Below are 26,201 nucleotides of genomic sequence, written 5' to 3'. Positions count from 1 at the left end.
GCGTGACTCAGTAGTTGTGAGCATCAACCTGTGAGCCAGTAGGTCGAGGTTGCGGCCTGATACCCAGCAGGGGCATGCAGGAAGCAGCCGATCAATGATTCTCTCTCATCATTGATGTTTCTATCTCTCTTTTCTTCTCCCTTCCTCTCTGAAATCAATAAAAAATATATTTTTTTAAAATGGTTATCATAGTTTCTCTTTCATGTTGACTGAGAAGGAAGGGCAGGTGACTTTTGACCTGTTTACTACAGAGTTATTGTGTTCACACCTAGAAAATTACCATTTAACAATGCATTTATGAACCTGAACACTGATTTTTAAAATATATTTCAAATATTTGTTATGGAGATTGCATTTTGTTTGCTTATCAAACTTGTTACACAAGTTTGAATGTCCTCCCTTAAATTGTAAGGGTCATTGTAAATGACCACACAAGATATATATTAATTAACCCACAACTCTATTGAGCCACCAGGGTCTCTGTGAGACATCTAAATGGCTCTCTATTGTCATTTTAGAAAAAAAAATATTAAAGCTCTTTCTGACACATCTGATCCAAGCACAGCAAGTAGCCTCATTGTTCCCCAGGATTTAGGAAAAATTAGAGGGGAGGCCATCTAGACAAGGCTCCTTCAGAAAAGATCTGGAAAGAAAAGGGTTCTCTAAGTCGTGCTAGTATTTCCTACGCATCCCTCTTCCTGTGAGGAAAGAATTATTTTTTTCTCAAGCAGGATTGGTGCAGATGGTGCCCGATGCTGTGACCCTAGCAAAGATCCACCGCCATGCTGGACTGATGGGACCGCTGAAGGAAAACACAATCAAGAAGTGGTTCAGTCAGCACAACCACTTAAAGGCGGATTATGAAAAGGTTTGTCCTGCTGGAGCTAATTTTACATAATGCGCTTGAATAAGAATATGCTCTGGTTCATTAGAAATTCTGATTTATGGAAAAGTAACTCCTCGAGTTCTAATTCACTCAGTCATCAGCCTAGTAACAATGACCCAGTTTAAATGATAAATTAACCAGATAAAAATTTCTGTTTGGGGTTTTTTCTGGGTCAAATTCCAGGCTATTAATAAAGACTCTCTTTGCTCAATTGCCTTCCTTATCTCACCTAAGATGACGCTCCTTCCACTACGCCCTTCAAGTTACCTCTGCCAATTTATACACAATCTCCAATTTCTAGAAATCTCCCTCCTTCCTTTGCAATACATTTCTTCTGCCAAGCTCTACTTTCTCATGCCTTATTCTTTCAATGTTTGCAAAATGCATAATAGAGTTTATTAATTTTTTTTTTACATCTCAGTACTTGACAAAACATACTGTTCTATTGATAGCGAATATTTACCCTCACTTTACTTCCTCCCGGCATCTGGCCAGCAGTGTAGCTATGTGGATTCTATACCAGGGCTCCTGGCTAAGCGGCGGAGTTGCTTACAGCCGAGCCTTGTTCTACCTACCAAGATGGTCCACCCAGAGGCAGAGGCACCTGTATGCTAATTCACACAGAGACCCAATATGAGCCAGCAGGAATCCTCCTCTGACTGTTCTGAGCACTGAAGTTTCCTCATTCTAGGAAACCCTTCAGTCCTGGCAAACTGAGGTGACTGTTGGGAGGCCGAATAACAGACTTAGAAGTTATCTTGAAATCTGTTTTTAGTTATTCCCCACATTGTAATTTGAGTTTTACACAAATCTCCATTTTACTGTTTTAGGTATTTCCACATACATTTGCTCTTCACAGCCATGATGTGAAGAACATATTTTATCTTTAATTTATAAGTGGAGGAAATCTTGACAGACAAGTTATGTGGCTTGCCCGGACACCTAGGGTACCTGAACGAAGGTGTCCCAGCATGTAGTCCAGGGACATAGACTCCCTGTCCAGCAAGTCAGCCACACCATTCGAAGAGACTCATAACTGTAGTCCAACCAGTCACTCATGGTTACACCAAGGGTACTCATGGTTGCACCATTGATGAAAATGATTCACAACTAGGATACCATGTTGAAAACATAGAGTAATTTTGGCAAGATACCTCTGTTCATTAAAGAAGCATAAGCCACAATCGACTTAACAGTAATCTGTTTCCACCCATATAAGCATTCATTGATATACTAGTATACTGTACCAAGACACTTTTAAACGTCAACTGAATGATCCATTTGCAACTATAAACATAAAATATTACAGATATTTCAACATAGCTTTTTCTGTGTTAAAAATTCAAATATTAAACAGCTGATATTTTAAATTTCTCTGGGGATAGGCAATATTAAGTTATATTGTTTCTTCTTTTACCTTGAAAAAAAATCATTCAGTATTGTATATTTGAGACATCAAAAAAATCACACCAAGATTCCTCTCTAGAAATTCTGAAAGTTAACGCAAACTGAATAAAAGAGGTATTTTCCCCATTTCAATTAAAACATGTACCTATTAGGCTAAAGAAGATATCACTTCATGTTCTTCTGTCACATATCAAGGACTAGTTATTTAATTATACCCTTCTCTCAGCTGAAGTTTAGAAGTGGTTCTTGATTATGTAATTTTGCTTTCATCATACTTTTTATTATTAACTCTGATGTGAATGCATTTGCTCATTTTTATATGTGCATTATTCTTGTGTTATTGTTTTTCAATTTATTAGGCCTTGAGCAACTTTTTCTATTCCTGTGCTGGCTGGTGTGTGGTAACATTCATCCTGGGAGTCTGTGACCGTCACAACGACAATATCATGCTGACGAAGTCAGGCCACATGTTTCATATTGACTTTGGAAAAATTTTAGGTCATGCGCAAACATTTGGAGGGATAAAGAGGTCAGTGCACAAACAAGTTTTATTACAGTAATTAAGTAATAGCTTAGAGTGATATATAATGGCATAGAAATCCAGCATTTGACTTGCTCCCCATCTCTCAAAACCCTGAAGAAAACATAAACATAATTAAAAAACCTACTAAACTAAAGAAAAATTTTTTTCTTATTTTTTTCAATAGATGGTTAATGGAAAAATTAGTTTTTTTAAATAGTGGACTAAATTGGTCCTCTCTTGTGAGATGCTAATCCTGTTCTAGTCTGAATTATCTGAAATGCAATATTTTGGGGGTTTTTAATAAACCTTGAATGGACAATGAGGCATAAACTTATGGTCTCAATGCTTTGGTCTCAATGGTCTCAATATATTGCCCATAGTAATTCACCACCCCGGTCCACATATTATAAAACTAGCACACTTCCTGAACCCAATCAGTCTTAAATCATTGTAAATGTACTTAGTGAGCACCTAGATCAAGAATCTGGGGCTACAACATTAAACAAGACAAATACAAACGCTGATCTCTTTCTAGTAGAGATAACAGGCATTAAACAAGTTAACATGCAAAGAAATAATATGAGGAAATAAGGTATTTAATTTTTTATTAAGAAACTGAAGCAGAGAAATGGGATAGAAAGGGGCTGAGGCAGGGATGCTGTTCTAAAGAAGCCCCTTGGAAGAGATGAGAAGCAGCTGTGTAATGAGCGGTAACTATGGAGATCCATGAGAAGAAAGAAAAGCAAAACTATCAACCATTAGCATTGAAATAAGCATGGCATGTTCCAGTGACAACAAGAAAGCCTGAGGCCTGCAGGTGAGATAGAGAGGGGCAGGCAGTAGGAGGTAAAGGTGAGGAGTCTGGTGGAGGCCAAAACAAGCAGGGCACTGAAGACATGGTATGGAGTTGGCTTTTATTTCATGTCCAGGGGACCAGTTAGGAGGCTATTGCAATAGTTAAGGCAAGACCTTAATGGTAAAAAGTGATACAAACTGACAGATTTAGAATATATTTTAGAAGGAGCCACAGAACCTGCTAATTGTTTGGGCAGGGGTGGGGGCCCAGTTAGAAGAAAAGAAAATGTTCTAGATTGACTCATGGATTTTTGGTTTTAGCAAATAATTATATCATTTACTAAGAAGGAAAAGCTGTTGGTTGAATAGATTTTTTTAAATCTTATTTAGGCTGAAGTCAAGGAAACCAGAAGTATAAGGCCAACGTCCCTTGCTTTAAAAAGGATACTTCATATAAAAGTAGAATTGGGATCAGACCATTCCAAAGACTAATCAGTCATTTAGCTAAAAACAGCTCCTCAATAGAAGAAATAATAATGTCTCCTACAATATAATGTGATGAACTTTCTCCAGATGGCCATACTTTGGTATTAAAATGCCAACATAAACTATATAATATGGATCTTTGAGTATAAAATTGATTTCTTGCTGGGCTATTGCCTTTTTATACTCATGCTTACATCACCATTTCAGAACATCTCACACTCTCCATCTGTGTGACTCTGTTTAGGAAAGGTTTGCAAACATCAGGCTCTCCTCATGAGTCAGCCCAGCAACACTCTCATTTGGATTCCTTGCCCAAATGTCCCTGAACCATTCCTCTGAATTCCATTTTCCAGAAATCTGGAAAGCCCATCTTCATGCTTAAACCAAATCTGAGGCTCCTGTAGACTTTCTAACCTTGAAGAAAGAAAGAAATCAAATATCAGTAATGAATATAAAGGTTTTCACATCTTGTACATAAACAAGCAATCCTTCCTTATTGGTTTTAATTATGGGATTAGATAAATGATTCTAGGAACATTTGGTTAATCCCTATAATGAAAATACTGACAAATTTCACCAACTTTCTGAAACATATTAGTTTTTCTTCTACAGTATTGCTTAATTATTATCTTCATTGCTCTATTTTCTCTCACAAAGATTCAAATTAAAGTGATTCAATTATGCATACACAATTTTTCACTCAAAGTTCCCAAGTAACAATGATTTCTATATAGTCATTTTTCATTGCCTAAAAGATACTCTTGTAATAAATTCTAAATTTCAACTCAGTTTTTTGATTACTCTCTTTTAGAGGAAAAATTAAGAAAGGCCTTTATTGGTGATGTTCTTTGCTCTCTTAACTTATTGATTCATACTTTTTAGTCTTTCAGAGCGTATTTCCATAGTCTATATCATCTTTCACTTTGTTAATACTAAATTTGATGAAGTATTTCTTGCAGCTTTCTTTTTACATACTTTTAGAGATTGTATGAGCAGTGGTTAAGGTCAGGTACCCTGGAGATAGATTGTATGGTGTGTTTTTTAATCTGATACTAACATGTGCCAATGATATGACCTTGAACAAATGGCTTCTCTGTGCCTCAGCTTAGTCATCTATAAAACAGATTGTTCTGAAGATTAAATTAATTGATGTATGTTAAGAGCTTAGAAGAGTGCCTAGCATTGAGGGGTCTATAGATATTTATTGTAATTAATTATAATTAAGTATTCCAAATGAAGTGACAAGAAAAGAGAATGCATCTCTAGGTGACAATTGTTTCTTTCATTTTAAATTATCAAAATATATTTGTGGTGCTTTTGAAAAATCTTTATTGATGAAAGCATTACATATGTCCCTTTTTTTCTCCCATTGACCCCTTATAGCCCACTCCCTTTAGAAAGTATGTGCTTTGAAAGTCAAAAATTGAACTATTAGTCCTTTAAGTTCTCTGACTTTGAGGCTTGTTGACTGACAAACTCGATTGCACACTATCTGTCAGGTTTAGTTAGATTGTAACATATTTCACCAAATCATCCTTGACTTCAGAAATAACTTTAGACATAAGCAGAGATGTGCTGGACCAGCTTCCAAGAGCCTGTTGTGTCTATTACTTCTCAACTCCACATTCAATGACATCAGATTGGTAGACTAAAATCAGCCATAGTGGGAATGTATACACGATGAAAATTGGCAAATGTTACAAATCGTAGCTTTTTTTCTATAAAAAAGTGAGCTAGTTATTAAATATATACCACCACACATCAATCCATTTAAAACATATGAAAAAATCATTCCAGAACTCAACAAAATAAAATGCAAACTCTGTTCTTTTCTTGTTAAATTATTTCTAGCCAGGATGGTCTAAATATTGTATAGCTGTTTTCTTACAACATGGGTTATATTCTTTTCAAGTATCTATGATCATTTTGACATTATCTTCAATAGTTAATTACCACTGATTTAAAGATTTTTGATGATTTCTAATTTGAGTATTAAAATGTTTATATTTTAAATATTCTCCATTTAAAACCATCTTTGAAAAACTCCTTTAGCAGATTAAAATGTTAACTTTTGTCTTGCTCCAATCATCCTGGTTTGGTGCAATATTCATAGTAATCCAAGTGCTATACAGGTATTAATGATCTTCCACATGCTTTCATTACTACCTTAGTTTTCTCTGAAATTCTATGAGTCGGCCTTAGTCAGTTTGTCTCAGTGGATAGAGCGTCGGCCTGTAGACCAAAGGGTCCTGGGTTTGATCTCGGTTGCAGGTTCCTCTCTGGCCCAGGCCCTGGTCAGGGCTTGTGCAGGAGGCAGCCAATCGATGTGTTTCTCTCACATCGGTGTTTCTCTCTGTCTTTCCCTCTCTCTTCCACTCTCCCTAAAAAAATCAATGGAAAAAAAAAAGAAATTCTATGAGTCTTACTGGTTTGTTATTCACATAATTGTTTAATAAGAAACATTGCAATTCTTTTTACTCAAAGAAGGCCTCATCTAAATTTTCTAGAAGAAACATACACCTTCTAATAACTCTTCAACTGTGAGTGTCTTAAATGCATCTTTGTATCTTAAGCACCTAGCTAGCACCTGACACTTAACAGAGGCTCCATCTTGGTTGATCACTACGAAAATGCCATAAACTTTATTTCTTTTGACCTGAAAAAGTATAATTTTTCTAAAGATAAAATTATTAATAACTTGACATATTCTATTTTATAACTGGAAACTTACCAAGGGATTTTTACATAGTAGCCACTCTACATTTTGGAGTCTGGGGGTTAAGACTCAAATTTTGAGACACACTACCTCATACTATGAGGATGGCTACTATCAAAAAACAGGAAACAAGTGTCAGCAAGGATGTAGATATATTGAAACCCTTGTGCAATGTTAGTGGGAATATAAAATGATACTGCTGCACTGGAAAATGGTATCTCTATTCCTTAAAAAAATAAAAATAGAATTACCATATGTTCCAACAATTTCACTTCTGCGTATACATCCCAAAGAGTTAAAAGCAAGGATTAAAACAGTATTTATAAATCCATGTTCTTGGCATCATTATTCACAATAACTAAAATGTAGAAGCAATCCAAGTGTCCAACAACAGATGAATGAGTAAGCAGCATGAATTATATACATACAACAGGATATTATTCAGCCTTAAAAGAAGAAAATTCTAACACCTACTACAACATGGATAAACCTTAAGGACATTATGCTAAACAAAATAAGTTCAGTCACAAAAAAGACAAATACTGCATGCTTTCACTTATAGAGGCTACTTAGAGTAGTCAGAATCATAGAGACAGAAAGTTAAATGGTGGAGGCCAGGAGTTAGGAGGAGAGAAAAATGGGGAGTTATTGTTCATTGAGTATAGAGTTTCAGTTTTATAAGACGAAAAGATGGAGATGGCTGGCAGTAATGGTTGTACAACATTATGAATATTTGATACCACTGAACTATACACTTACAAATGGTTAAGATGGTAAATTTTATGTTATATTTTTTCTACAACAATGAGATATTTTTTTTTAAATGGCATACTATAAGTATCACAAAGGCTTTGCTAATCACAAAGTCAGTTCTAGGCAAACTACACCTAGCATTTGAATAGTGCTTTGGGTTTTCAAAGCACTCTCACATAGACTATTTCAAGAAATAAAGGTTGTCATTTTCATTTTCTTCCTGTTATTTCATCCTGTTCTACTTCATCTCATTATTCCACTATGTTTTATCACCTGGTTTCTCTTGAGTAATTTTCTTTGTATCTATTTGCCCCTTCTCATTAGAAATAAAAAACCAAAACTAAACAAATAAAACCAACAGTTTCTCTAGTTTAAAAAAAATAAATTTTATTCAAAGGGAGACTTGTAGGTTTTCAGATGAAGAGAGTGGGGGATGATTGAGAAAGGAAGAAAGTTTTGTGAGAAAAAGGAAATAAAATGAAAGAAATGATAGAGGGAGGGAGAGAACAATTTAGATAGTAGTGTAAGGACTCTGCCTTCTTGCCTATGCCCCATTGTGAACAAAGTTTGCTTAAAATGGAAGGCTCAAGTGCTGACTCCTGAGTTGATCTAAGATAAAATGTGCCTGTCAATATTAGCATTTCATAGCCCTGAGTCTAAATCTAGTGATTAAAGAAAGACTGCAAATGGCTTCTGAGCATGAGCCTAGTATAAGAACTTCATCTGGTGTTCAACTGAAGAAAGAGTACCTGATCCTATGCCAGGGGGAAAACTCATGGTGTTAAACTTAGTAAGAGATAAAATGTCCATTTCAAGTTTGATACATAAATATTGATCATGCACATGGTAAATTTGTGGGTGATTTAAATGTTTCAGAAGTAACTTGGGATTATTCTTGATTTTTACCTTCATCCTAGAACCTAAAGTGTGATACCACAATCCAATTTCACCCAAGCATTATAGCTTTGATAATTCTTTCTTCATATCCATGTTAACTTCTATTCCAAACAGTTGCTGAAATTCCATTGAAAGCATAACTGTACATTTTCCCTTAAATTCAAGCTCAAGGGGGAAAATCATTGATAATTTGGAGGAGCTGACCAGTCTCTTCCTGTCCTCATAAAATCCTGATCTACTATAAACTAACACCCAAAATATCAGATTTAGGAAAGTAGGACTAATAATTTTGAAGAAGTAGCTGTTCTAATTCCCTTTTTCAAATAAGGGAGATGGCATATCTGAGGCTACAAGAAACTCATAGCATGATCTAAAGTTACTGAGTAGTTAATGATGAGTGACCTCCCAGAGTCTAACTTAGGACTCACAGTGCATTTATAAAAGATGCTGGACTTTGGGAGAAAAACATGTTTTAGATATAAGATATTATTTGTGAGGATTTCTTCAATTAATAATTGCCAAGAGCTTGGAGATCTCACAGTGTCACAAGTTCTTTCTGTAATAGTACATGAACCTTTGTGTTCTCATTATATTGCACCTATGAGGCTTCCTGTGTTGTCTAATTATAAAAGTTTCTATCCTATCCAATGGAGATTCCAAATTGCCTTCTCAATTAACTCATGGATATTAAAAAGAAGACTTGTGTTGGACAGCAAAATGTGCTCTCTGAAATGTAGGTCATTTGTGACATCAGGAAAAGTGTATACTTAAACATTTCTCAAAGTACTCCGTAGTCATTATTTGTGCTCTAATTTCACCAACCACTATGATGAGAGTCTGCAAGTTTTAGAAATTTTAAAATAAGATAGTTTAATATTACTATGATATTTCCAGGGGACAATAATATTTGAATTTTAAGAAATAGAGCCGAAACCGGTTTGGCTCAGTGGATAGGGCGTCGGCCTGCGGACTCAAGGGTCCCAAGTTCGATTCCGGTCAAGGGCATGTACCTTGGTTGCAGGCACATTCCCAGTAGGGGGTGTGCAAGAGGCAGCTGATCGATGTTTCTCTCTCATCGATGTTTCTAACTCTCTATCCCTCTCTCTTCCTCTCTGTAAAAAATCAATAAAATATATTTTAAAAAAAAGAAAATAAAAGAAATAAATAGTAATTTCAGTAATAAAATGTACCTCATTACTGAGTCCCATTTTGGTTCTGGGTATGAACGCATATTCAAACACTCAAATCTTTCAAACCTGGGACTAAAATTTGTGTACATCCATTTACGGACTTTATTAGTTACTCAAGTAAATGCTAGATGAACTGTCTTATAAAAGGGAGAGATAAGTATGTTCACAGAGCCCAGAAGACTGATTCTACTGTCACGAATCCTTGATAGAGTTCTTTCCAGGCCACTCTCCATATCACCAATATTGAAACATGTAGCTCTTCTCAAATTGCTGTGGGTTATCACTGGGAGAGGTGAAAGAAAGTTCTCCTTAGTATGGTGCTGTATCATCCAGGGTGGGGAACCAGGTTCTAAAAGAAATAGTCAAAAATACCACTTAAGTCATCATAATTACTTGAAATGCATTAGTTTCATTAATCCTCAGAGGAACTCTTTGAAGTAATTACTGTGATTTTCTCTAATTCACAAATCAAGAACTAACTTAGTTGTTAGTACTTGTCCAGACTATTGGGCAGTAGTTCGTACGACCCTTGGGAAGATGTCATGTAGGAGACTGATATTCCCATTTTTCAATAATTCTAACACATCCTATTTTCTCTCCAGCATTGGCACAAAATGGCTGCTTCTTTAGTTAGTTCCAGATGACATAGTGAATTTATGGCCATGATATATAATAAATTCAAATCTTTAGCAACTATAATCAAATATGTTGTAAGATGATTGTACTGTGACAGGCATTCAAAACCTGAGCCCAAGTGTTAAAGTAGCAGAGCCATTTTCTCATCCGTTGGCAATATACACCGTTATGTGTGAAAAGGCAGGCACAATTGCTTGCTCTCTTTTAATTTTTTTCTTACCTTTAACAAATGTAAAATTCTTAATGATAATAATTTTGGTATTCTCATGACTTTATATAAAGAGATTATATCTACAGTATGGTTAAAAGGTAAGTTTATGCATCAGTAATAACAAACAACTAATTATTAATTGTCCTGATATTTCCCATATAAATTTATTTGCCTCCTTAATAAGTAGTATTTGTAATAGAAATATTCTTAAATTTCCCCCAAACGTGTATTTTAAAACTACTACTCATTTCTCACTAATATTGGAAATATATAAAATGTTTCCTAGAAGTAGGAAACAAAACAGGTAGAAGGTAAAAGGTATAGAAGCAGGAACAGGTGGGTCTTGGGCAAGTAATGGTTAAAATAGTAATCTGGACAAATGTAGTATAGTCACAACAAAACGTTTTCGGTGTATTTGCACAACTATAAATGAGAGATTTTCAACATATGATTCAGAATTCAATAATGGTATAGACTGTAAGAGATCAAATAGTTTCCAATTTTCCATCTTGCCACAGCCAATGTATTTCTCAGATTTATAAGTATTGCTTAAACTTGAGATATGGGCTCTAGTACACAGATTCTGCAATCTGGGATTAGGTTCGCATTGGAGTGGATTGATAAACCAAATACCAGCTATGACTCCTATAGCCTGTAGAAATGGGATAGGGTTTTGTTTCACCTGTGAGGCTTCTTTCTATTTATAGAAAAACTTTAGTCTAATTTTGTTATTTTAAAAATTGCTCAGAAGTTAGCCATGTAGCATGGTTGAGCATTAACCTATGAACCAGGATTTGATTCCTGGTCAGGGCACATGCCCGGTTTACAGACTCGATTCTCAGTGGGCGGCATACAGGAGGCAGCTGATGGATGATTCTTTCTCATCATTGATGTTTCTGTCTCTCTCTTCCTCTCCCTTTCTCTCTGAAATCAATAAAAATATTTTTATAAAGAAGTTAGCCATGTAAATCATATAGGAAAGATGCAAGATTTATATTGTTGAGTACACTGAAAATTTACTAGATTATAATATTTAAACACAACTAAAATTATGTTCTTCATTATTATTATTAGTGTACATTTCTCTAATTTGGATATTTCTTTTGTATTTGACTTGCACTATGGTGTTTCTTCGTCTGATTTATAATGCTGGTTGCCACGAAAGAAGGAAATGTGTTATCACACAAATTTGAACATAACTATAAGAACTTTCCAAGAAAAATCAATTTGGTGAAACATTTTTCTCTATTGAAGAGAAAAGCAAAAAATAATTCAGGAAGTTGTAATTTTAAGACTCTTAAAATTATTTCAAAACTTCCCTTCAATAACCCTTAGGCCAAATCAGCATCAAAACTTTTTTGTATTTTTCTTATTCAGTGAGTGAGGCTTAATCACAGAGAGGTTTCCAATCTTTCCTTTGCTAGTTTCTATTAGAAGTGCTAACCCTTCATCTCAGGTCTCTTTGTGTCTAAAATAACATGGAAAAAAAAAAAAAAAAGACAAAAAATAAGGGAACCATCTCTCTGGTCCTTTGTTTACTTTTTTTTCCAACCATGGGACTATAGGGGGCGATATTACTTACATACCAACATGGTCCTCTTATACTTCCTCCTTTCTGATAAGTAATTTTTTGGGCCTAGTGTGAAATGAAATATAGCTACGTCTTTTCTTCCTTACTAAGCATATGATAGTGAATTAATAACATCTGCTTTTTTCAGACTGCCTACTGAAAGAACTTGTCATTACATATCTCAACTTTTACCTGAAACTTTTTCCTAAAGGGTCAGCATATCTTCAAAGAAAAAAAAAACATATGATCTTTTTGATCATTTTAAAATGTAGTAGTAAATATATTTTCTGTAAAATCACCTTCATTATTAATTTGTCCTTACATTAATTTTTAATTTATAAAAATTAATTTTTAATTCTCATCGCATATAACTTGGAATTAAACATTCCAGACAATATAGGTTGACATTGTAAAATAACTTGTCCTTCCCTCTCTGTTGCAGGCCAGCTATATTATCCAAAGTCTATAATTAGCAAGTTTCTCCAGTTGTCCCACAATGAATGAGGTTCATCCATTAGAATAGAGAGAAAATAACAACAAAAAATTAATGGAAATAAGTTGTTGTAACTGCCTAATTTAATCCTACAAACCATTTCTCCTCCTGCTTAAGGTTGCTATTGTTTTTGATTTATAGGGACCGAGCCCCTTTTATTTTTACATCAGAGATGGAATACTTTATTACAGAGGGTGGGAAAAACCCACAGCATTTCCAAGATTTTGTGGAGCTTTGCTGTCGAGCTTATAATATTGTCAGAAGGCACAGTCAACTACTCTTGAACCTGCTAGAAATGGTAAGTCCCTTGTGGAATAACAAAAATAATAAGCTTCATTTATGCCTATCTTTGGACAGTCCATTTTTGCTAATAGCTTGGAGTTCCCCAAAGAGTTATTCAAAACAGAAAGAAATGAACAAACTAAAAGTACCATTGTATAGCTTATGAACACATTTCTTAATAAGTCATTACATTAGTTCGAAGTTATTGTTGCAAACATTTCTATTCAATAATGTTGATATAATCAGGGGTTATCTCAGTATATTTTTATTAAAGATCAAGGACAGTAATTTAGAATATTGTATCAGTTGTATTGTTTTCAGATTTTTTTCAAAAGTGCTTTTAAAAACTATCACATTCACACATTACGGCAACCCAATGATGTAAACGAGGCAAGGATTTTTCCTGGCTCTCTCCTAATCACTGTCTTTGATCACTAGCCTATTTTCCAGATTAGAAAGTGAGGGTCAAAAATGTGGGGTGACTTGCTAGCAATTCAACTAGAACATGCTACATTTAGTAGTATATATTGGGCCTGCTGAGTCATGATCCTATATGCTCTCTGCTGACCAAAGGGGAAAAATTAATGTTTCATTCCACTAATACAAAGAGATGATGATCATATATGCAGGGTGAGAGGGGAGAGTCTGTTAGAAATATCTTCTTAGAAAGGAATGTAGTGATTCATTTGGTCACATACATACACACTAGTAATTACAGCAAACTGTAAGAGAAATACACCTTTGGAAATCAGTATGATGTTTGGAGTCAATAAGATTATCAAAAAATAGATGCCCGGTGCACGAAATTCGTGCACTGGAGAGGGGGGTCTCTCAACCTGGCCTGTGCCCTCTTGCAGTCTGGAACCCCTCGCTCCTTACTGCCCTCCTGCTCGCTGCTCCTTAGTGCTGCCGCAGAGGTGGAAGATGCTCCTGCCACCAACCCGCTGCCCTTGCCAGCCATGAGCCCGGCTTCTGGCTGAGCAGTGCTCCCCCTGTGGGACCACACTGACCACCAGGGGGCAGCTCCTGCATTGAGCATCTGCCCCCTCGTGGTCAGCGTGCATCATAGCGACTGGTCATTCTGGTTATTCCACCATAATGGTCGCTTAGGCTTTTATTATATAGATAACTGGTTTAGTCCAGCTGGTGTGGCTCAGTGTTTGACTGTGGACCCATGAACCAGGAGTTCACCAGTTTGATTCCCATATGGGGCACACGCCCAGGTTGCTGGCTCCATCTCCAGTTGCGGGCATGCAGGAGGCAGCCAATCAAGGTTTCTCATTGATGTTTCTATCTCTCTATCCCTCTCTCTTCCTCTCTCTTTAAAATCAATTTTAAAAAACATATTAAAACAAAAACTGGTTTAGAGGCTTCCGTTGACAATAATTATACTTGATGTTATTAAAAGCAAAAACTTGGTAACCAGGTCTTCCTGGGTTTGAATCCTAGTTTGGCATTTTACTGGCTACATTCCTTGGAGTATATTATTTAACTCTGGTAAGACTTTGTTTCTCCATCTATTAATGCAGATAATAGCATCTACCTTTTAGATGTAGGATTGATGAATGCACACCTAATAGCAAATGCTTTGCATGAACACCATGCTAAGATCTTTATGTGTATTAATTGATTACATTTCATAATAACTCTAATAGATAATTAATATAAAGCAATAGCGCAGCATCTGCTATATAATAGGGTTCAGTTAATTTATTATACTAGAGCCTTGTTAATCTATAAGGGTACTATCCAATACAGTATCTTCTAGTCACATGCTTTTTAAACTTAATTTGTATTGAATAAATTTTAAATTCAGCTCCTTAGGCTCACTAGCCATATTTCAAGTGCTCAATAGTACTCCAGTGGACACTCATGGTTAGTAGTACCACATTGAACAGCACAGCTATAAAACATTCCCATCACTGCAGAAAAGTTGTTAGGTAATACTAAATAAATGTTGACCTTGTTGTAATGAATATTTTCTTTCGATCCTTGTTTTAGCTTTAAAATAACATATGTGCCTTACTTCTCTTTTGTGTCTTGAAAAATGAAAATTTCTAAAAATATTATAAACATGTAGCCCTACAAACAGATGTTGATTCCTTCGTGTGTAAATTGGATATATAAGGTTCTGTCCATTTCCAGAATGTTCAAGTTGGCTTTCCAATAGTAATCAGTGACTCATAGGGGTAGATTTGTATTTTATGTCCTAATTCTATTAGGCCATATTGCAATCATGAGATGCCTTATGGTTCATAATCTGTGTTTATACCACAAAGGAAATTATACAAGGACTGAGTCTGTAACCTTGACTCTACATACATAAAAAATATTCAGGTAGGATCTACTCTAATATCTACTTGGGCTCTGACAGTCTCTAACTCATGAATCCATGAGCTCTTGAGTACTTACTATATGCCAGAAATTGGGGAGGATACATTATCATATGAAACCCATTAGACTTTAAATTTTCAATTTAATAAGGAAGATAAAGTTCATGTACACAGTAACTGAGGTATCCAACATTTCTAAATGTCTATAATGCTGTAAATAACTACATACAAGAGTAAGTAGCATACTAACTACTACTTGAACCAAAGACGTTTCAAAATTAAACCCAAAGCAGAAAAGTACAAATATAGTTTATGCTGTTTCTCAGGAGACACTAAATTTATGCTGAATGGTAATAAGTAAGCATACTAATGTGAAAGAATGGCTTTTTGAAAAAAATTGATTCAGAAAACTATCAGTGAACTTTTTTCTCTTATTTAGTAAGCTTTTCTGCCTACCTAAAAAGAAAATTGCTAGCATGAGTCATAATACATTAAATAATCATTAAATTATAGAGTTAATGTAATGTAATTTCATTTAAAAAAATGTAGATGTATGTTATTTTAACCAAGTATTTTAGAAATTCTCATAATATACTATTAAAATCAAATGTTGGTTTCTGGTATATAATATATCCAAGAAAATCTCTATGTTTTAATTACTCAAGTCTTGACTTTGGAGCTAAGGAAGAAAATTTGGCAGTGAAAAATACTAATTCAGATTAAGCATATAAACTTAGATTTAGGCTGTCACAGAAATTGAAACAGAGATCAGAGGCAATGTGAACCAATTAGACCAATGAACAAATGTGTGTGTGTGTGTGTGTGTGTGTGTGTGTGTGTGTGTAAAACAACAGGGTGTTATTCCCTCTGCTTCTGGTCAGTTACCTCTCAATTTTCTTCTTTTCAGGTTTCACATGGCATTCTGTAGATACTCAAAGCATTAGTAAAGGTTTCAGGACCACACTTGCTGTACTATAGCTTCTTATAATAAAAACTAAATTTAAATTTATGAAAGATTCTTTTCTACCTATGTGGGTAATCTACAGTTCCCTCAATTCTCTCTCAAACTGACTCTTGATGTGTAAACTTCTCTAAAAACAACTCAATGTACCACACCATGACACAGATATAATTTGAGAAATACTTGATATGAGTCATAAATTCACCTTCCATGAATGATCAATAGCCAGAACCATGAACACAAGCATGTGGTAAGTCCAGTATAGAGTTAACGGCTCATACTCGGTAGGAAGCAGCATGTTTCCAGACATCCACAGTCCTACATATTTACTCCAGGGAAAATCGGGGGTGGGGGAGCGGGAATAATCCGTGAAATTCCCATCTTGCTTAAAAGCACATCTGCAGGAGACTCAAGAGTGTTGCTGGCTGAACTCACTAACATAAAATCCTGTATTTCATCAGCTTTCCTCTCATTAAAAAATCAATACCAGCTATTAAGGAAGGTTCCCAAAGAACATAGGGACCATTCACCCATTTTAAGATGTTTTTCACACCCATTATTACATCAGATATTTCCCAGCGGAAATCTTTCCGACTTCTCTTTGTGGTGGTAAGACTGCTGGCTTCCTGAAGCACCACTATCAAAATAGATGTGGATTTAGTAGGAGAACAGAAGTAGAAAATTTTTTAATGACCCTATCCTTTAAAAAGGAACTTATCTGTGCATTACTTGCACTAGCCACCCTTTCCCTTTCCTACAGTTGCAATTGAAGTCATCACCTTTGTAATCTATGCTAGGAGACACTTGAACTACATTCTGAGGGTCAGAGAACAGACGTGGCTAAATGGGCTCAGGTCGGAGGCAATCCTTACTCAGGTGTACAGATTCACAGCACTTGAAGCCTCCTCTCTAAGGAATGGAGACCATTAACAAAGCCGAAATCATCACTTGCTACCTTTAATCAGCTACATGACAAGGAGAGAGCTGGGGTTCTGATTTTAAACTGGCTGCAGTTCACACTCATGTGGACTGTGTGTGTGTGTGTGTGTGTGTGTGTGTGTGTGTGTGTGTGTGTGTGTATTGGCAGAAGAAGGAGTAAGCATAGGGTCTACTTCCCAAGGAAATGTTTGACAGAGTCCTAAGCAAGCAGGTGTGAATTCACGGTATCTATGGAAACTAGAAAGCAATTCAGATCTAGGAAAGAAGTATTTTCTTAGCAAATGGACAATCACAGTGTGATAAGGGGGAGAAATTGCCTCAATAAGTACACAGATGTCTCTAGAACTCAAAGTACAGAACTGATAAGATAAAGCCTAATCTATACTCTTGTTGCTTATGAGAATATATCTCCCTATGGGTTATTTTAAGCTTAGTAGTCAAATGTTGGACTTCTTGTAGGTTTTCAATGCTAACAGGATCAGGTATTTTTTATTCATTCATTAACTTATACATGCATTCATTATTTCACGGACATTCATTAAATTCTAACTATTTACAAAGCAGCATGCTAGCCATAGACGATTCAACACAAAATAAAAATCCAGTCCTTGTTCTCAAAGAACTTAAAATCCAATATGAAAAACATATACATGAACAAAATATAGTAAAATCTTGGCAGCCATAAGTACTGTGAAAGAGGTGGGACTAAGATATGACTGCAGTACCAAGAAATCAGTAATTAAATCTTATCAAGAGGATCTATGGGACTTCAAGGATGAAGAAGCATTTATGTGAGCCTTTAGAAAGAATTTCAATAGACAAGGAGGAAGAGGAAAGGAATTCTGGCTGAGATAAAAATATAAGTACATGTGAAGGCTTAAAGAGCATGGGCATAACATGTGTTGGAAAAGGAAGAAATCAAGTGTACCATTTGTAATACAGATGAAGAGCTATGTGGACAAGAAGGTTGAAGTGACAGATCACAGTGAGATTACGTAAGACATTTAAAACAAGAAATGTATTTTGGACTTTAATATATAAACACCAGAGAACCTGGAAGTTTCTTTGTTTTTGATGAGGGAATACCATCATCTAGCTTAGATTTCAGATATATAACTGGCAAGTTATGTAATTAGAGAGAGGGGTTGACGAACTAGAAAAAGGCTATTCAAGTCATCTAAGCAAATGAAGATGAGGAGCTGAACTAGGGCAATAATTGCAATGGAAAAGCAGATGAATGCAAGAGACTGTTGAGGCAGTTTTTATAGAATTAAGTGATTGACACTGGAAATTGGGAGGAAAAAGGAATCAAAGCAAATATGAATTTCTTGTTAGTTGGACAGTGGTAAGAGTAAAAATGGAGATATAAAACAGGAAGAGGAGGAAGAGTTTATAGGAGAAGAGAATTTGTTCAAATTTAATAATGAACTTGAGATGTTTGATCATCCATGAGAAGAGGCATTGACAACTTTGCAGGACCACCTAATCCATTTTCATGGTTCCAACTATTATATACATGCTACTGACTCCCAAATCTGTATTTAGTGCTATATGGTTTAGGCCTCATTCAGCCCTTCAAATATATCCAATCAATCACCCAGTTTTCTCAATTCTACTTATATTTAAAATCCAATAACTTCTCTTCATGCCTAAACAATCTCCTAATCCAGCTTCTTATTTGGCCTCACTAAATCTATTTTTCAAAAATAACAACAATGATCTCTCCAAAATACAATTCAAGTATTTTATTGCCCATGTAAAAACAGTAAAAGAGCTATCTCTTGCCTTTAGGGTAAAGCACAAAATCGTTTATATTGCTAAAACATCCTACCCTGCTTGCCTTTTCAGCCCAATCTCTTGTCACTCACCCCCAGGACAACCCTCTCTTCCAGAAAGCTATAATGGATTTCTTTCTGTGAACAAATGGAAGATATCTTGCTCTCCTCTGCACATCTATACATGCTGTTCCCTTTATTTTTAGGATTAACAGCATTGCTCTTAACCTCCCACAACTGTAAAAGTGTCTCTATTCCAGAGCAGGAAATAATTTCTCATCTTAATCATAGAGATACTGATGACATCATTCCTCTTTTCTATTTTTATTTTTTTGCAAAGTTCACATTTATTTCACAAAGATCTATTTTTTTTTTCTCAAAGAGTTTTGCCTATGACTCTAGAGAATATTATCCCTTCAGTCTACTCTATAACATAAACAAAGTAAAACAACCTTTTCTAAAGGTTGGCAGAAAAATGCCTGAGCCTTTGTACAATTATGCCTTTGATTATTTCAGTGCTTTAATAATCTTTAATAAATGCAATTACCACTTAACTAGAGAAAATTATGTTCTGGTAGCCTGAGGCATAGAGTCGTGGAAGAACAAAAAATAAGAACCAGAGTGATGGGTTTCACACTCTGTGTGTTTACAGCCATTTGACCTGGACACTTCAATTATGGTTTGGGGGGGAATTAAGTTTTTCTTCTTTAAAACAGGCACTGTGATATACTTTTGTAACAATGTATAATGTATAAAGCTTTTGTTGTTGTTGTTAATTGTCCCAAGTAGATCCCAGGAAAGGATCTGGGGTGTTTATCTAAGGCATCCCTTGAGATAAACTTTAACCGTGCAGGTGTTGAGACATCCAAGTAGTTGCTAGCAAAGAGGCTGCTCTACGCAAGCAGGACCAAGGGCAGGCCTAGGACAGAAAAGACCAGAAGCTTTAATTTCAGTTTTAAGCGTACGCAGAATGATTTAACTAACTGCCGGAGGAATTACACCACATGAAACATATGCGGTTGCAAATCACACAGCACTTTATTACTCACAAAAGTTCCTGAGGCTGCCGGTACAGGCTTGATGGGATCCCGGTGGCGCTGTCCTCTGGGGTCTGGCAGCTGGCCTGGTCCGGTCTGGCATGCAGGGGGCTGGCGTTTCTCACCCAAGAGCTCGGTCTCTTCTTGATCGGGAGGTGCTAGCCATTCTTCTGTCATCTGGCAGGGAGAGGAGTGTGGGGCGGCGCCGCTTGCCAGACTGACAAAAGGATTTGCTTTTGTGGCTGTCTCGACAGGCGAGCACTGTTGGCTGGTCAGGACCCATTTTTAAAGCCTGTTTCGTACCCACAGCAGTTCAGGTGGCTATCAGTGAATGACGTCAATGCACACATGTTAATCTCAAACAGGGCGAGGGGCTACATGTGGTTATCTAGGGAGAGTGCATCACTCACACATATGGTTAACTTAGCAAGTCACTTCTAAATCAGTAATTGAAGTTCAAGTCCTTATCTATGGAGTACACACACTTCAGGGCAGTGGGGAATGTGTCCTTAATATCACACTTTAAGTTTCAAGAATGTTAATTCAAACCTTTTTAACATTTTTAGACATTTTTAAAACATTTTTAAACATTTCTATATCTATACTAATAAAAGGGTAATATGCTAATTAGGGTGGACGTCTTCCGGACGACCATCTGGACATCCTTCCGGACAAAGCCACAGCAGCTGCCTGAGGCTCAGGCAAGCCGTGGATGGCGGCTACCTGCCACTGCCCAGGGCTGGCCCAAGGCTCAGGCAAGCCACGGATGGCAGCTGCCACTGCGAGGGCTGGCCCGAAGCTCAGGCAGCCATGGTGGCCGCTATGGTAGCAGCAGTGGGGTGATGGGGCCAGTGCCTTCCCCTGATCGGCCAGGTCGCCTCCAGCAGAGGGAGGCCAGACTGTGGCTTAGGCTGGTGGCTGAGGCAGAGGCATTTAAGGGTGGTCAAACCAGCAGGGGAGCAAGGTAGGGGTGATCAGGCCAGTAAGGGGGCAGTTAGGGACAATGAGGCCGGCAGGGGGGCATGGTAGGGGTGATCAGGCTGGCAGGGGGGCAAGGTAGGGGCGATGAGGCTGTCAGGCAGGCAGAGTGGTTAGGGGCAATCAGGCAGGCAGGCAGAGGGGTTAGGGGCAATCAGGCAGTCAGGCAGGCAAGTGGTTAGGAGCCAGCGGTCCTGGATTGTAAGTCGGACATCCCCCGAGGGGTTCCAGATTGGAGAGGGTGCAGGCCAGGCTGAGGAACCCCCCTTCCCCTGCATGAATTTCTTGCACTGGGCCTCTAGTATTACCATAACATTAATCCTTGCCCCAGGATATTTTTTAATTGATTTTTAGGGAAAATGGAAGAGAGAGGGAAAGACAGAGAATCAATTGGATGCCTCCTGCACAAGCCCCAACCAGGGCCCTGGCTGGGAAGGAGTCTGCAACCTAGGTACGTGCCCTTGACTGGAATCGAACCTGGGACCCTTTGGTCTGCAGGCTGATGCTTTATCCACTGAGCCAAACCAGCTAGGGTTAAATCTCTTTTTTATTCATTAGCTCTTTGATTCTCCTAGAATATGTTGGGTATATTTATATATACTTTTAAAATGAGAAAATGAAGGTTTAAAGAGGTTAAGATCATTCTCAAGAATCACTTTCTCAAGATCATTCAGATTTTAAATGGTGGGTCCAGCATTTCTGCCATTAGACGTCTTATTATTTCTACTGTACCATGCTGAACATGCCTCTTCTACAAGAAGCTAAGTAGTGATAAATAATACTATCATGTTTACTTCAATGGTTTATGATAAAGTTAAATTATTAATCTGCAAGCACTTTGACAATTTTATTGATTTTTATTATTGTTACTAGAGGCCCGGTGCACGAAATTCATGCATGGAGGGGGGTTGTCCCTCAGCCCAGCCTGTACCCTCTCTAATCTGGGACCCCTCGAAGGATGTCCGACTGCCCGGGATCGGGCCTAAACAGACAGTCGGACATCCCTCTCACAATCCAGGACTGCTGGCTCCCAACTGCTTGCCTGCCTGCCTTCCTGATTGCCCCTAACCGCTTCTGCCTGCCAGCCTGATCACCCCCTAACCACTCTGCTGCCAGCCTGTTTGCCCCCAACTTCCCTCCTCTGCCAGCCTGGTTACCCCTAACTGCCCTCTCCTGCAGGGTTAATCACCTCCAACTGTCCTCCCTTGCAGGTCTGGTCCTTCTCAACTGCCCTCCCTTGCAGGCCGGGTGCCTCCCAACTGCCCTCTCCTGCTGGCCATCTTGTGGTGGCCATCTTGTGTCCACATGGGGGCAGGATCTTTGACCACATGGGGGCAGCTATATTGTGTGTTGCAGTGATGATCAATCTGCATAGTACTCTTTTATTAGATAGGATAGAGGCCTGGTACAGGGGTGGGGGCCAGCTGATTTGCCCTGAAGGGTGTCCCGGATCAGGTGGGGGTTCCCTTGGGGCATGGGGCGGCCTGAGCGAGGGGCCTGTGGTGGTTTGCAGGCTGGCCACACCCCCTGGCAACCCAAGCTGAGGCCCTGGTATCTGGAATTTATTTTCTTTCTACAATTGAAACTTTGTAGCCTGGAGCAGAGCCAAGCCTGGGGCTCCATCCGAGGCCCGCAGCCATTTGTGTTGGGGTTATAATTGAAACTTTGTTGCCTTAAGCAGGTGGGCCCGGCCAGGGTGTGTGGAAAGCTTTGCTTCCCCTGTTGCCGGCAGCAACCCTGGCCTGCTCTCTCAAGCTCCATTCTGCCGCCATTTGTTTGAATTTGTTTACCTTCTATAATTGAAACTTTGTAGCTTGAGTGGAGGCTTAGGCCTGGCAAGGGCAGGCAGAAAGCTTGGCTTCCTCTGTTACCTAGGAAACCTTGCTCTCTATGGCTGTAGCCATCTTGGTTTGGGTTGATATGCATACTCACTCTGATTGGATGGTGGGCGTGGCTTGTGGGCGTGGCTTGTGGGTGTGTCGGAGGTATGGTCAATTTGCATATTTGTCTATTATTAGATAGGATTGTTACTGCTTCTACTACTAACTAGAGGTTAAAAATTAGGAACTTATACTTATTCATGGGTACAAACTGAATGGCATTGCTATGTAAAGTTGTTTGTGTTTATTTGATGAATTAACCAAGTAGTAAGCTTAACCAAACTTAACCAAGTAAGATTTTATTTACATTTATTCTGAATTTTTTTTTTTTTGCTTTTGTTTTGTCTGTGTGTTTGTTTTGCCAAGATGCTACATGCAGGACTGCCAGAGCTAAGCGGAATCCAAGACTTGAAATATGTGTACAATAATCTTCGTCCACAAGACACAGATCTGGAAGCAACAAGTCATTTTACCAAGTAAGGCTAGCTGTGAATGCGTAAGTGTGCATTTATGCATATGCACACATTTCACATTTGAGATGAATTTGGGGTGAACAGTCATTAGAATGAAGCTGTCATTTCTGGAACTAGCTTGTGACTTCTTTCCCAAGGGGGAGAAAAGAACAATGTGAATGTTTAGCACAAGGCCCTGGAGTTTCTGTAGCATGCTACTGTTTGCTAACCAGACTCTATCTAACACATTACTCAATAAGAGGTCACTAAAAAGAGCAAGGACTGGCATAAATAAATTGGTTGTTCCACTTGAACTATGTCCAGAAAAACAATTTGGAAAAAGATTAATGATGAGATATGGACTCACTACTTTCATCTTTAGACAATAGAGTGATGTATCATTGCTTGAACAGAGCAATTATAGTGTTACAACTTACAAATAGTACCTCCTATCATTTTAAAAAAAAAGGGGGAATAAACTATATATTGGATGAAAAAAGCTCTTTCAGGCCATGACTAAAGCAAAAATGTAAATGTGCTTTCTGTGTCAGCCAGAGTCCTGTCCTTCCACATCCCCTCATTTCATCTGACCCACCAGATCTGTAAAGAGCAGGATCTTAGATATGGGTGAGCTTGCCTAAGTTCACTCACCTCCCCTTTCCATTCAAGAGGACTTGAACTAATATGGGAAGTAGATCTGAAGCCAATAACCTCCTGGCAGTGAGCCAGTGTATCAGCTCCTGCATATCTTCTGCCAGGCTAATTTTCTCGCTTTCAGATGTTATGTATTATGTTCTGTTAATTAAACTTCTTTTGAGAAATTTATGATAAAGCACTTTTCTCCATTGAAAACTTAAAAGACATCTAGTCATCTAAATTAGGGCATGTCATTTCTTTGTTCATTTATTGTCTTTGACTTGTCATGTCCTACTTCTCCTACTTTTGATGACCTTATAATGTAATTGTCTTTATGAAGGTTTATCCACCCCAACTCTATTATTACCAAATTAATCTTCTTCCCAGTAGATTCCTTTTTCAATATACATTCATGCCTGCTTTGTATATGTAACTCACATTTAAGGTCTCAACAAAGAGGAGGGGATCAGGGATTAGATGAAAGAAGGTGAAGGGATTAAGCAAAAATATCCTATATAATAAAGAGCTAATATGCTAATTAGACCGAACAGCAGACCAACTGTCCAGACAACCTTCCAGATGAAACCAGGGCATCGAGGGCCGAGCCCCTTGCACAAATTTCATGCATCGGGCTTCTAGTATTATGTGTGTGTGTATGTGTGTGTGTGTGTGTGTGTGTGTGTGTGTGTATGTGTGTGTGTATAAAACATTACAATAGGAAAACATCTTAATATATAAAGAGGTAGTATTCAAATTAGGCCAGGATGACTGAACAGGGGAGGTTGTGCTCACAGGTGAGGCCTGGAGCGGAGATGGAGACAGAGACGGAGGTCTGCCTAAGCTGATGCAGCAGCTCCGGCGGCCCATAGTGGACAAAGGCAGGGGGGCCGGAGGGGGGGATGGGGGCCTGGGGCTGGAGGAGCTGCTGTGCCAGCTCAGGCAGCCCCAGAGCGGACACAGCAGGGGGGTAGGGAGGGCCTGGGGCGAAAGTCAGGCGCGGGTCCCGGCCACCAGCTGCAGCAGTCCGGCCAGACTCCTGCAACAGCCTGGCGCTGTCCGAGTCAGGTGCGGGTCCTGGCATCCCATGGCGGCAGTCCGGCCTGACTCCCATGGCGGCCCGTAGGGTGCCTCCTCACACGGCGGGAGGCGGGGCACCTCCTCCCACGTGATTTCAATCGCGCACTGAGACTTTAATTACATATAAATATTATATATAAAACATTATATATAAAACATTACATATATACATATATATTATATATATATCCTATATAATAAAGAGGTAATGTGCAAATTGACCGTCACACCCCTGCACAAGATGGCCTCCCCATGTGATCACAAGATGGCTGCCACCATATGGTCACAAGGTGGCCACCACAAGATGGCCAGTAGGGGAGGGCAGTTGTGGGTGATCAGGCCTGCAGGGAAGGGCAGTTGCAGGGGACCAGGCCTGTAGGGGAGGGCTGTTAGGGGTGACCAGGCCTGCAGGGGAGGTCAGTTGGGGGGACCAGGCTTGCAGGGGAGGGCAGTTGGGGCAACTGGTCCTGCAGGGGAGGGCAGTTAGGGCCGACCAGGCTGGCAAGGGAGGACAGTTAGGGGCGACCATACACTATGTCTAGACATAGACAATAGTGTGGTGGTAGCCAATAGCCAGAGGGAAGAGGGTTAGGGAGTATGTGGAGCTAGGCAAAGTTGGGTGGGTGGGGAGGGGGCAAAAGGGAAGGAAAGAGACTTTGCTTGGGGCAATGTGCTCACCATGCAGTGTGCATATGATGTTTTATTGAGTTGTACACTTGAAAAGTGTATGGTTCTGTGAACCAATGTCACCCCCAATAAATTCAATTTTTAAAAAAATTTTTAAACAATAATGGGAGCTTTAAATGACAAGATACAAATAAATATTAAAAATTATGTACAGGTGTTTACTTTTCTATGTAAATAATATATTTCAAGCTGCATTCTCTGACAACACATAGATTTCTAAAGTTACAGAGAAACTTGAAGTGCACATCATTTACCAAAAAAGAAACAAATTTCTGGAATGTATCCAGCATCGGTCCTGGTGCTTCAAGGCGTGTCATTAACTCTGCCTACTTATGAGAGCCCTTGTATATTTAAACTCCTCTCCTTTTTGTTCTGATAGACTAAACGTGTTTTAAGTCACTGTTTATTCTGATATTACTATTCAGAAGATAAAAATAAGACAAGGAATCACATTCTCCCCACTACCGCCAAGCTCACAGATCTGGGTCATGAATGAGGACTAAGCCATCTGAGACAATATGTGTGGTTACCTGGAGTGTCTTAGTCCAGGCTACAGTATTAACACTAAGAGGCTGCCATCCTTGACCCTGTTTGAGACTTG

The 26,201-nt window shown here is 38.3% G+C and overlaps 1 protein-coding gene across 2 annotated transcripts in view; it reads left to right on the top strand.

Moving 5' to 3' along the window:
* PIK3C2G (phosphatidylinositol-4-phosphate 3-kinase catalytic subunit type 2 gamma) overlaps nucleotides 1–26,201 on the top strand; it is a 262,489-nt gene that overhangs the window by 171,723 nt on the left and 64,565 nt on the right. For both annotated transcript variants that reach the window (XM_054719240.1, XM_008140463.3), the window contains 4 exons: nucleotides 732–868; nucleotides 2,653–2,822; nucleotides 12,705–12,861; nucleotides 23,115–23,224. In XM_054719240.1, coding sequence (XP_054575215.1) covers nucleotides 732–868; nucleotides 2,653–2,822; nucleotides 12,705–12,861; nucleotides 23,115–23,224 — 574 coding nt within the window. The remainder of the gene's footprint in view (nucleotides 1–731; nucleotides 869–2,652; nucleotides 2,823–12,704; nucleotides 12,862–23,114; nucleotides 23,225–26,201) is intronic.

This window comes from Eptesicus fuscus, chromosome 7, assembly GCF_027574615.1.
Source record: "Eptesicus fuscus isolate TK198812 chromosome 7, DD_ASM_mEF_20220401, whole genome shotgun sequence".
Classification (NCBI taxonomy): Eukaryota; Metazoa; Chordata; class Mammalia; order Chiroptera; family Vespertilionidae; genus Eptesicus; species Eptesicus fuscus.
This window is presented reverse-complemented; position numbering and strand designations above follow the sequence as displayed.